Source organism: Delphinus delphis, chromosome 20 (assembly GCF_949987515.2).
Source record: "Delphinus delphis chromosome 20, mDelDel1.2, whole genome shotgun sequence".
In the NCBI taxonomy this organism is placed as follows: domain Eukaryota; kingdom Metazoa; phylum Chordata; class Mammalia; order Artiodactyla; family Delphinidae; genus Delphinus; species Delphinus delphis.
Window position 1 is genome coordinate 40,800,168 of NC_082702.1, and position 12,142 is coordinate 40,812,309.

The 12,142-nt window shown below is 53.8% G+C and overlaps 2 protein-coding genes across 2 annotated transcripts; one reads left to right on the forward strand and one right to left on the reverse strand.

Moving 5' to 3' along the window:
* Positions 1–65: 65 nt before the first annotated feature.
* CENPT (centromere protein T) lies at positions 66–5,724 on the reverse strand. Its single transcript, XM_059998858.1, has 13 exons — positions 5,544–5,724; positions 4,372–4,462; positions 4,144–4,231; positions 3,940–4,036; positions 3,683–3,819; positions 3,534–3,570; positions 3,170–3,318; positions 2,301–2,462; positions 1,668–1,988; positions 1,325–1,415; positions 551–727; positions 367–471; positions 66–285 (listed from the first exon to the last, which is right to left on the reverse strand). The coding sequence occupies exons 1-13, from the start codon at positions 5,654–5,656 to the stop codon at positions 162–164; spliced, it is 1,692 nt and encodes a 563-aa protein (XP_059854841.1). The 5' UTR covers positions 5,657–5,724; the 3' UTR covers positions 66–161.
* A 3,297-nt stretch (positions 5,725–9,021) lies between these two features.
* Positions 9,022–11,845, forward strand: THAP11 (THAP domain containing 11). The gene has a single exon (XM_059998859.1). It carries the CDS (start codon positions 10,074–10,076, stop codon positions 10,995–10,997), a length of 924 nt encoding a protein of 307 aa, XP_059854842.1. The 5' UTR covers positions 9,022–10,073; the 3' UTR covers positions 10,998–11,845.
* Positions 11,846–12,142: the final 297 nt, after the last annotated feature.

The following is a 12,142-nucleotide window of genomic DNA, read 5'->3' on the forward strand; positions in this document are numbered from 1 at the left end:
TGGTTGGTCGCTGCTTGGCTGGTCCCAGAACATGCACCAAAGCACAGCATATTCTGTTTGTGACATTTTATTGATGCTGGGGGGCAGGGAGGAAACCTAGAAGTGTATGTGTATGCCAAGGGGCCCCAGGTAGGGACAGGGCAGGTGTTGAGGCCTGGCCACTACTGGGCAGGGAAGACAGTGTTGCCACTGAATGCACAAGGGATGAGCTGCTGTCGGTACTCCAGGGGCAGGTGCCGCTCCACGAGCACATGCAGGGAGACTTGGTCACTGACCAGGCCCTGCCTGCAGCAGAGGAAGATAGAGAATGAGAGAATCAATGCCAGCACTCCCACACCCAGCACCTCCCTGCTTCCATCCACTTACCTTCGCATCAGCAGCTCCAGGTCCTCTGGCCTCACAGTCTTGCGACCAGCATGAGCAGCAAATACCTCCAAGTCGTCACAAAGATGCTGGAAATACTTGTCCAGGCTGCCAAGAAAGTAGGGGTAAAACAGACTGTTCATGATCTGAGGGGCTTCTCTCCCCACCCCAAGTGTCAAGGACTCACCACTTCTCCACCATTTCCACAGCCTTCTTCTCCATAGGCATCTTAGCATAGAAGCTAAAGAGTTTCGCATAGTGGTTCAGTCCAGTCTTGTAGGGATCTTGACGGGGTCTGGAGCCAGGGATTCGGGGCTTGGGAGGAAGCCTGGCCGACAGAGGCTCCGGAGGCTCTGAAGGTAACCTAGGGGCAAGGAGTGAACAGAGTTAGCTGAACTGCTGCTACCTAAAGAGGCCGCTAATCAAACATAAGTCTTGCTGGCTCCTGCCAAGACTGGGGCCCTTGTGCTCCTTGGCCAGGCTGGACCAACAGCTCCAACCATTTCTGGGGGGCAGTGGGGACAGGGGGCTATGTAGAAGCCTGGTCTTTCCCTGGGGCCCCAACCCTCCACAATCTGGACACAATGTCCCAGTCTAGCCTCATCATACAAACCAGTACTTGCTCAGGCCCATGATCCTCAGGCTTTGGCATGGACATTCCCCCTACTCAGCCCACTCTGCCTGTCCCATTCTGCTAATCCTCCTCCAGGAAGCCTTCTCTGACTGCATACTAACCTAGGCACTTCCCCCCTGCCCAGGCTCCTCTAAGCCCCTGCAAGCAGGCACCAGACAGATGTGCTGAGTGGGCCCCATCCAGCCCACCTTAGGGTGCTCTCCTGGGTAATCATCTATATACCTAAAGGAAGAGTGATAAGAGTGATAACTCTGTGGTACCCAATGCCAACCTCAGTACCTGCCCCCTTCCAAGAGGCCCATGTGGAACAGGGTCGTGGGATCTTACACTGCAGTGCTAGGCGGTGGAGCTGGCTCAAGAAACTGAAGTCGCCTGGCCCGAAGGAACTCTGGGGTGCTGGAGGCCAACTCTGGGCTTGCTGCAGAGGAAGGGCAGGGTTACAGAGGGCACAGGCCAGACCATCTCACTCAACCCTGAAGGCCCACAGCCTCCTTATCCTGTTCCTCGAGGGCTCCATCTAGCTCCAGCCAAGCAAGGGGCCTTTCAGAGTTTCCCTGGCCCAAGACCACCTGTGCCCAGAAACACAAGCCAGGTAAGCCCCTCCTCCAAGGCCAGGGACACAGCTGTCCCTTACCCACCCACCCCCTGATCCCTGCACTGGGCCCCTTACCTGTTCTACCAGAGGTGTCTTCATCCCCTGAAGATCCTTCTGGCTCCTTGGCCTCGACAGCCCCCCAGGATCCCTCTGCTTCGGTCACTTCTATGTGTCCTTCAAGCTCTTCTGCTCTGGCGGATCCTTGTGCTTCTGCTGCCTTCTCCACTTCCCTCAAGCTTTCTTCCATTCTTTCCTCTGCCTCCTCACCTACTCCATTCTGTAAGGGCTCTACTCCATCTTCTCCAGAGATATTACTGCTGATGTTCGGAAAGCCCATAGCAAGGGCATCAACCTCCTCCACCTTTCCTGCCAGAAGCTGGGCTGCTTTCCCAGCACCTGAATCAAGGGGAGAGAATATAGGCTGGAAAAGCAGTAGGCCAGGGCTGTAGCCCTGAGAAAGGTAAAAATGGAGTAGTAAAACCCAGCCTAGCCCATCAAGGAAGGAAGAGGGCCAGAGGCAGCCCCAGGGTACTGGTTTGGAATCTCCTGGCCCAACACTGACTCTGCTCTTGGATGGAGGGATCAACAGCCCTCCAAAGGGACTCGGGGGTGACGGGGTACATGTATGGGCCTGAGGAGGAAAAAACACCAATGCCAATTCTTGCTTAAGCTAGGCTTGGCTCCAGGTTGCGTGCCCCACATACTCACCGTTGTTCTGCAGCCCAAGCCCACTGTTCCATGTCCTGCGACTGGCAGCCCTCTCCACATCTTTAGCCCCAGAGTGAGAGCGGCAAGGCAGGGAGTGGTGCACACTGGGGGAACGGCCAACCAAGGGCTGGGAGAAGGGCTGGGTGTCCTCCAACACTGTGTCTGTTGGCAGAGTAGCAACAGGGGTTCTGAGGCTGTCATCTGGAGATCAAGGTCCAGTGGGCACTCAGTGTTTTGCACGCCCACCTGCTGTTCTGCTAGCCAGTCACCAGGGCCTGGGTAGTGGACCCACAAGCTTGCCCAAGTGGCCCTCAGAGAGAGAAGACTGAGCCTATTCTAAGCCTAATCTCCCTTCCACAGCTCTCCTTGCTTACCTTCCTGCTCCTTAGCCTGGCATTCCCAGGCTCCATAGGTTGCCCCACCCAATCTGCTCACCCATGCCTCCATTCTCCACTTCTCATTCAGGTCCCTCTGCCTGCAACCCTTCTCTTATCCTGGTGAACTTGACTTGTCTTTTGGAATCAGGCTCCCAGGTCAGCTCTGACTGAACAGCTGATCCTGAAACCTAGCCTCTTTTAACCTCCCAATAAGCTCCAGCCACCATATCACACCCCTTTCCTACCCTCAGTCCTGTAGCTCTTCAAGGATATGGGGTCCTGGAAGATACTGAGGGACTAAGACTGGGCCCCCAGAAGACAAGAGGCAATTTGCAGAAAGAAAGCAGAAAGTCCTCATAAACCTACTGGCCAGGCTTGCTCACTGTTCTTGACTCAAAGGAGAGAGGAGCAACCCTGGACTCAGCAGCACCTCCCATCAATCATGGGGGGAAACTTTCCCCACAGGCCAGAAGACAGAAATCTCAACCTTACCTGGAGGAGCCAAGGCCAGGGAAGTATCTCGCAGATCCTGCAAAAGTGTACCCACATCTACAGCTCGGCGGGTAGGAGGTCTGCGGGCCAAACCAGGCCTCTTCACTGATTGTGTTTGCAGAGGTGTGGCGAAGGTCAAGTTGAGGGAGCTGATGGGAGGGACAAGGCACAAAGGAAAGTCAGGTACCTGAGGTCCAACCACCCTCCCCCACCCCAGGAGTCCCCCAGCTGCCCCGGTGCTCTCATCTCTTAGAACCCAGCCACCATGCTGTGAGCATGGAGCAGTTATGGCCAGACTGCATTCTATTCAGCACCCCCTTCCCCAAGCCTCTCCTCCACCAACTCCCGGAACAGGCAACAGCACCTGGTGAGGGAAGAGGCATCAGCATTCCCATGAGGCTCTGCAAGAGGATGTAAAAAGAAACCATAATAAGTTACCCAGGCCTCTCTCAGTCCTCCTCAGTCTCTCCAGAGGACAGAGAGGGTGGCCACAGGTGTTGTCCAGGACCTCACCTTGGGAGGGAGGCAGTCCCAAGTCCACTCCTTGCTGAAACACTGACAACCTCAGTCTCTGCTTCCTTCTGCCAAGAGCCAGCAGACCTGGAGCCAGGGTTGTGGGGGGCTCAAGTTCAGGAAGCTGCAACTCCAGGCTACAAGGATGGAGCTTTTCTCAGACAAGCCAGGGCACCCAACTCCGGCTCTTAGAGCCCCAAGAGGCTCCCTGACTAGTAATGCCCAGCAGCCTAGCCCAAGGAGGGAATTTACTGCACCTGCCCCGACCGCTTTCCCGTCTGGAAGCCTGGACCACCTGCGGTGCCAGCACTGGCTTCACCACTGATTCTGGCATTAGGATGGAAGATTCCGGGGCTGTAGAAATAGCAAGGAGAGAGTGGAGTTGGCAGGGAAGGCTGCCCTAAATGAGAGATATCACAGGGCTGGTGCCTGATTCTCACTGCAGGCCAGTGCTCACTCACCAGTTAGTAAGATGTTCTTCAGCAGAGTCCGGGGTGTCTGTTCCTCCAAGTGTCCACTGGCTTGAACATGGGCCAATCTGTCAACAGACTTTGGGTAAAAGCATCAAGCAATCAATTTGTTCCTTTGCCTTGACAGTCCCTCAAGGTGGGCTCCAGAGCAGAGCTATAACTCAAGAGCCCCCGAAAGGCAACCAGAGCCCTGTAGTGATCAGCGGGTAGAGCACTTACCCTGGCTCTATTAGAACAACGCCTGGCAGTCGTCTTTGTTTGGCTCCTCAGCCTCCTAGAGGAAGGTGTTTGAAGCAGGGCTCTCTGGACACTGTGTAAAGAGCAGCAACTGTGAGAATTATGTAGGGAGGGTGAACTAGCGACGGGTCTTCGTCAGGGATCTTGGCTGAAGTCCTTTACCCTCAGGGACAGGGACCAGAAACCACTTGCCCTCCCACAGCCCTATTCCCAGTTCTATATCAACAGGGTTGTGGATGAAAGGGAGCCGAGGGGTATGGGAAGAGAGAAGGAATATGATGACCCAGCCAGAGAGAAGGGCTGAGGAAGGCTTCACTGAGGTGACTACAGCAGAAGTAGGGGTTAACCACACAGATAAGAGGAACAACTGGAAATGTATCCATTCTAGACACTAAAACAATTCAGGGATATTTCAATATTTTTAAACCTTTTAAATACTAGTCAGGGTCTGACAGCAACCTCCACATGGGTCACCCCAGCCCTACTCTCTCCAATCCAATCCCCTCTCAGATTCCAGAACCACATAAATGTTCCTCTGGCACAACTCCCACCTCATCACTCACAGGTCTAAAACCTATGATGAATGGCTTCCCATTGTCTATAAAGGAACTGCACTGCCCCAGGAAGTCAGCAGATGCCATCTTCCACCCTCTCTGCACCATAAGCTCACCACAGCCCTCACCCACTGACACTCCCACCACGTCAGGCCAAATTCGCTGCTCTCTAGCAAAGCATCTTTCCAGTTCCTGCCTCCTGACTGCTACCCAGGCTACGCTCTGCAACTCCTTTCCCATCTTTCAGCTGGGAACCGCTTGGGAGACTGTTCAGGGCAGATGCCTGGACATACTCTGGAGAAAACTGGCCTAGAGAACATAGCAGAGGTCCAGATTCTGAGCACCCATCCTTCGCTTCCAGAAGCGGACCCCCAAGGACGCCTGTATAATTGAGCTCTGAGGTCCCGAGCGGCCTGGAGTCTCAGGGGTGGGCGCACAAACAGCTGACCCGATCCCAGCGAGGAGAAAGGAGCCTGTTCTCAGAGCCCTGGACTCTGCTCCTCTCCGAGACTCAGTTTCCGTCTCCAAACAGGGTCAGCTCTGGACCCCATCGCCCAGTCCCTCAGGTTGTTCTTGTGTTGGGGCAGCGCCCTCACATACTCAGTCCGAGCACTCCGGGGTCGCCGCGGGGTGCGAGGATCCGCTGTATCCAGCACGCGCCGTAGCAGCGTGCGCGTCGTAGGCTCGCTGTCCCGGCTATAGTTGTCCGCCATCGCCTCAGCAGCCAGCCCTCCCAGCCGCTTCAGCAGCTGGCCTTCAGTAGCCGCTTCAGATCACCGCCTTCCCGCCGCCACATTTAAGCCAACTCTCGCGATGCTGCTGAATTTAGGTCAACTCTCGCGAGGCTGCCGCACAGCCCCACGGGAATTGAAGTTCTAGTCCTGCCGCCGGCTTCGCCCGGTGTGTACAGTGGTGGTAGCAAACGGGTTTTGCGGGCATCCTTACCTTGAGCCTGGGCAAGTATGTGCAGCCAGTCGAAGTCTCGGTTTCCTCACCTAAGGTAAGGTGAGGGTGATAACCACCTAATAAGGGTGTGTGTGTGTGTGTGTAATGAGTCAATTAGATAATGTTTAACTCAGGATCTGACAAGTAATAAGCCAGGTCATGAATAAATAGCAGGGACTATTTGTGAGAATGTCTCTCATTCTCATCTCCCTCTCCGAAGATGAGGAGAGACACATTTGGGCCAGGAAAAAAATAACTGTATTCTATATGTGACCTGATCAGATTTGCATTTGCAAAGACCGATGTGTCTATAGGACCTGTATCTATCACAAGAGATCAGTTTGCGGGCTTAGAGGCTAGTGGGCTGTTTGTGATCCAGCAGAGATGTTAAAATCTCCAAACATCATCAATTCTGAGATAAATTTCGGCTCTCAAAAGTTCTGTTAATGCTGGAGACTCCATTACCATATTTTCACCAATTGACAGCCCCCTGCCCCCTTTCTTACATTTTAATGGGAATTGAAATAGAACTTGAGCTCTGAGTTTCCTGTGGAGTTCTCCTTCATGCTCCTAAATTATGTGTAAAGTTTCAGATACTGGCAGTGGCGTGGGCATATTTGTGCTTATGTTAAAAAATAGAGCAAAGAAAAAATAAGATTCTTGCTTCTCAAAATTAGAGAACTGCAGAGGAAAATCATATCAATATTCCTCGTCATTTAGATCTGACCTTTGTGTTATCTGGCTTAAATTGCTAGCCCTTTGCAGGCACATTTCCGCGATCACTATCAACCACCTAAGTGCAATATTTATTTATTATTTGTAAAGCTTTGGACTGGATAATATGGAAAAAACATTAAAAACTTTTCAAAACAATTTGAGAATGAGCTTACTTTTCACAGCATTATTTGTGTTTGCATAGATTGTCTTTACTGTGTTTACACGATTGATTAAACTTTATATTTACTATTTGTCAAAAAAACAAAACAAAACACAGGGACTGCCCTGCTGGTGTAGCGGTTAAGAATCCACCTGCCAATTCAGAGGACATTCGAGCCCTGGTCCGGGAAGATCCCACATGCTGCGGAGAAACTAAACCCGTGCACCACAACTACTGAGCCTGCGCTCTAGAGCCCGCAAGCCACATCTACGGAACCTCAGTGCCACAACTACTGAAGCCGGTGAGCCTAGAGCCCGCGAGCAACAACTACTGAAGTCTGCGCGCCTAGGCCCCGTGCTCCACAACAAAGAGAAGCCACTGCAGTGAGAAGCCTGTGCACTGCAACGAAAAATAGCTCCCTCTTGCCTCAACTAGAGAAAGCCCGTGTGCAGCAACGAAGACCCAATGCAGACAAAATAATAATAATATGTTATAAATATTGTTTTTGTTTTTGTTTTGCGATACGCGGACCTCTCACTGTTGTGGCCTCTCCTGTTGTGGAGCACAGGATCTGGACGCGCAGGCTCAGCAGCCATGGCTCACGGGCCCAGCCGCTCCGCAGCATGTGGGATCCTCCCGGACCAGGGCACGAACCTATGTCCCCTGCATCGGCAGGCGGACTCTCAACCACTGCGCCACCAGGGAAGCCCCATAAATATTGTTTTAAATAATAAAACACTGGGGGAATTCCCTGGTGGTTCAGTGGTTAGGACTCTGCGCTCTCACTGCCGAGGGCCCGGATTCAATCCCTGGTCCAAGAACTAAAATCCCACAAGCCGCGTGGTGTGGCCAAAAAACACAAGAAAGCAAAACCAAAACCGAACAAACAATCAAAAAAACTGGGGGCTTCCCTGGTGGCGCAGTGGTTGAGAGTCTGCCTGCCCATGCAGGGGACACGGGTTCGAGCCCTGGTCTGGGAAGATCCCACATGCTGTGGCGCAACTAGGCCTGTGAGCCACAACTACTGAGCCTGTGCATCTGGAGCCTGTGCTCTGCAACAAGAGAGGCCATGATAGTGAGAGGCCCGCGCACCACGATGAAGAGTGGCCCCCGCTTGCCGCAACTAGAGAAAGCCCTCGCATAGAAACGAAGACCCAACACAGCCAAAAAAAATTAATTAATTAATTAAAAAAAAACCACACAAATAACCAAGGATTACATTGGTTGTAAACAGAAATGCAATGGTAATGTTTGGGTGTTGGGACCAGAAAAATAGTTCTTTTTTTCCCCATTGTCGTTTATGTTTCTAGAACATTTTAAGTATGGGTCTGTTTTACAATAAAGAATAACAAACTTGGACTTCCCTGGTGGCACAGTGGTTAGGAATCCGCCTGCCAATGCAGGGGACACGGGTTTGAGCCCTGGTCTGGGAAGATCCCACATGCCGCGGAGCAACTAAGCCTGTGCACCACAACTACTGAGCCTGTGCTCTAGAGCCCGCACGCCACAACTATTGAAGCCCGCGCACCTAGAGCCCGCGCTCTGCAACAAGTGAAGCCACTGCAATGAGAAGCCCAAGGACTGCAACAAAGAGTAGCCCCTGCTTGCCGCATCTAGAGAAAAGCCCGTGTGCGGCAACAACGACCCAATGCAGCCAAAAATAAAAAGGAATAACTAAAAAAGTGACAGTTAACTTGGAGTGCTTTTGCAAACTTTTAAAAGGCCCGATCTATTTTGTTTTTATATCAAATAATTAGAAATAATATATAAACTAGGCTTCGAATTCATACCCGTGGTCTGTAATCAGAAGAGAAAAAAGTGAGGAAGGAGAGTCAGGAGAAAGGGTGAAGAACGGCAAGAAGTGGGAGAAACGGGGAACTCGACAAAGGAGGGCTAGCTTACAGGTAATTCTCCATGACGAGTGCCTGGCCTCCTCTCTGGTTTTCCACAGCTTCTCTTGCCCTTTAGAACACTTTCCCCAAGGAAGTCGAGGGAGTGGGGAGGTGACTTGTTACAATACAAATCCTGTCCAACCTCTCGTTTAACACCTCTTCAACAGTTCCCAGTCACCGGCAGAATAAAATCACAAATCTTTTAACTTGGCCCAGTTTGTTATCTTTCGGAGCTTCTGCTATTCTGGCTACCCTTGAGGATCCTTAAGGGCAGAGCCTAGCTCCTTCCTGCCTCAGGTTCTTACAGGCTGGTTCCCGGGCAAAAACCAGCGACTCCTCCCTAACCAAGCTTTTCGTGGATTTTTTCTTCCTGGGCCTCCGCCTCCCACTTCTCCCTCTCCCTTGTTGATTTTTTTTTTTTTTTGGAGCGTTTATTTCTGTGATTAGACATCCATTAGTGTGCATTCATTCACATCTATTATCCAAAAGTCTGACCCTCATCCCTCTATAGTCAGGCCGGGTCGGTATGGTTCCTGCAAGGTTCCCAACTCCCTGCACTATGCTCGGTGCACAGTAGGCGCCTAGTGATGACTATGTTTAGGTCAATAAGACAGTCAAGGCAAGCGGCATCTGAGTCGGGGGAGAGTCTCTAATTCAGACAAAAGGGCTCCCTGAGGTCCTCTGGGGCGCTGAGGCTTAGGTCCTTCCTCCCCTCCCCCGCAGGAATGCCGTGGACTCAGCAGCTCAGGGTTGGGGTACCGCTTCCGGCGAACAACACAACCTCGTCCGAATCCTGGTCCGCTTGCAATCCGACCTTTCCCTTAGGCGGCGCTCCAGGCCGCAGCCGCCAAGTTTAGCGCAAGGCATTTCGGGACTTATAGTTTCCGTGGGCACATGCCCAGGGCGCTTGCGCACTGGAGAGACGCGCGCCGCCCGACCCCCATCAGGATTCCAGGTCCTTGCGAAGGGCGCTCCAAGCGACAGAGTTCCAACCGAATACGCCTCTCTAGTCCGCCGAGGGTGAGCCGTGTAGGGGAAAAGTCCGCTCTACGTGGGCTGTCGCGGTGCCCTGCAAAGAGACCGGAACAAGCGCGCCCCGCTCCGGAAGTGAGCGGCTTCTGCCGCGGTGCATTGTGGGGGGCGTAGTCCTCTTTCCCAGGCGGTCCTTCGCGGCGTCCCTGGGGCCCACTCTGGAGCGCAGGCGGGCGGCTGGGCGGCTGGCTCGGCGCGGGCCGACGGGAGGCGTATTCTGGGCGCGGGGCGCCGGGCCAGGCCGGCCGCGCCGGGCGGCAGTAGTGGGAGGCTGCCGAAGGCCTCGCGCGGTGCCGCCCGTCGAGGGGCGGGCGGCGGCATACCGACCGGGCCGTCGAAAGGCTCAGAAGGCCGGTGGGCTGGGCCGGGCCGCGCGGCGCAGCCATGCCTGGCTTTACGTGCTGCGTGCCAGGCTGCTACAACAACTCGCACCGGGACAAGGCGTTGCACTTCTACACGTTTCCCAAGGACGCTGAGCTGCGGCGCCTTTGGCTCAAGAATGTGTCCCGTGCCGGCGTCAGTGGGTGCTTCTCCACCTTCCAGCCCACCACGGGCCACCGTCTCTGCAGCGTTCACTTCCAGGGCGGCCGCAAAACCTACACGGTGCGGGTCCCCACCATCTTCCCGCTGCGCGGCGTCAACGAGCGCAAAGTAGCACGCAGACCCGCGGGGGCCGCAGCCGCCCGCCGCAGGCAGCAGCAGCAGCAGCAGCAACAGCAGCAGCAGCAGCAGCAGCAACAACAACAGCAGCAGCAGCAGCCGTCGCCGTCCGCCTCCACTGCCCAGACCGCCCAGCTGCAGCCGAACCTGGTATCTGCTTCTGCGGCTGTGCTCCTCACCCTTCAGGCTGCTGTGGACAGCAGCCAGCCTCCGGGATCCGTGCCTCCGGCTCCCACCACTCCTACGGGAGAAGATGTGAAGCCCATTGACCTGACGGTGCAAGTGGAGTTCGCGGCCGCAGAGGGCGCAGCCGCCGCAGCCGCTGCGTCGGAGTTAGAGGCTGCTACAGCAGGGCTGGAGGCCGCCGAGTGCCCCATGGGCCCCCAGTTGGTGGTGGTCGGGGAAGAGGGCTTCCCTGATACTGGCTCCGACCACTCGTACTCGTTGTCGTCAGGCACCACAGAGGAGGAGCTCTTGCGCAAGCTGAACGAGCAGCGGGACATCCTGGCGCTGATGGAGGTGAAGATGAAGGAGATGAAGGGCAGCATCCGTCACCTGCGTCTCACCGAAGCCAAACTCCGTGAAGAACTACGCGAGAAGGATAGGCTGCTGGCCATGGCTGTCATCCGCAAGAAGCACGGAATGTGAACGAGTCCCCTTTCGGCCTTCGGGACTCCCAGACTCCTGCCAGCTTAGAGGGACCTGAGGCCACCGCTGTTGAACTCCCTCATACTCCTGGGGCACTGGTTGGCAGTACTGAGCCTTAGGGCAGCTGGACTCTTTTGCTGGTGACCAAGCACCCTCTCTTGTTTCCTCCTGAAGCAAGGTCCTGAAGTCTGGGATCTCAGACTCTGCACTGGTGACACCAGCAATTATGACTTTGTCTACCCCTCCCTACCTTGACTCCCCAACCCCAAGTTTATGTTGCAGGTTCTGGTTAAGCAGAGGCTTCAGAACCACTGAACTTGAAACTTATCCCCTAGGGATGCAGGCGAGATGCCCAAGGACTGTGGCTTTGGGAAAACAACTGAACCTTGAGTTTGGCCGGCAATCAGAGACAACTCTTCTGTGTGTAGTGATAAGAGATCCAAGTAACATCAGTTCTACTTTTTGTGCTTTTCCTTCCCAGGTGCAGCCTGTGATTCTGATGGGGACTGGCAGATCTGTGCCTCTGCCTCCTAGGACCTCCCTCCCAGGAGGCCATCGACAAGGGGATCTAGGTGACCTGTTGATGGAGATCCAGCTTGCCAGGGACTTAGGTCTATCCTGTTATGTTTGCTACTGGTTACAAATTCTATTTTCTGTACAATTAGTCAGACTAAAGTTTTCACTGTGTTTGTTTGGCAAAACAGATTAAACAGAAAGTAAGGTTTTTATTTGGGTTTCGCCAATTTATTTTTATAAGGACTCAGCTAAGGGTCCCTGAAACATGGGGAGATGGACTTCCTGTTAGGCCTCCACCTTCGCCGCCTTAGGTCTCAAGGACCAGGCTGACCCTGAGAGTAGAGATGCTTCAGTGACTAGGTTTCTCCATAAAGAGGCCCTAAGCACAAGGACCCTGGCCTTATAAGGTCTTTGCAGAGTTCCAGCTCACCCCGAAGAGTTTGGAAATTGCACCAAATGGTCCTGGTTTGTCCATGGGTTAGCTCCCTGTGTCCTTTCAACTGGGAGAAGGAGCAGCTGAGAACTAAACTGAATTGTGGCAGCCCACTTCTCTGAGGGTTTTGAATTCCTTAAGAATTTTCAGCTGGAGTTGAATTTTGCTCACTATTTTAGCCCTTAGGCCTAGTATG

Excerpts from the sequence above, each read along its gene's own strand:
- CENPT (XM_059998858.1), bottom strand. The coding sequence starts at position 5,656 with ATGGCGGACAACTATAGCCGGGACAGCGAGCCTACGACGCGCACGCTG. Across the intron at positions 3,571-3,682 it reads GGGACTGCCTCCCTCCCAAG|AGCCTCATGGGAATGCTGAT; the intron begins GTGAGGTCCTGG and ends ATCCTCTTGCAG. Across the intron at positions 3,319-3,533 it reads GATGCCTCTTCCCTCACCAG|CTCCCTCAACTTGACCTTCG; the intron begins GTGCTGTTGCCT and ends CCCTCCCATCAG.
- THAP11 (XM_059998859.1), top strand. The coding sequence starts at position 10,074 with ATGCCTGGCTTTACGTGCTGCGTGCCAGGCTGCTACAACAACTCGCAC.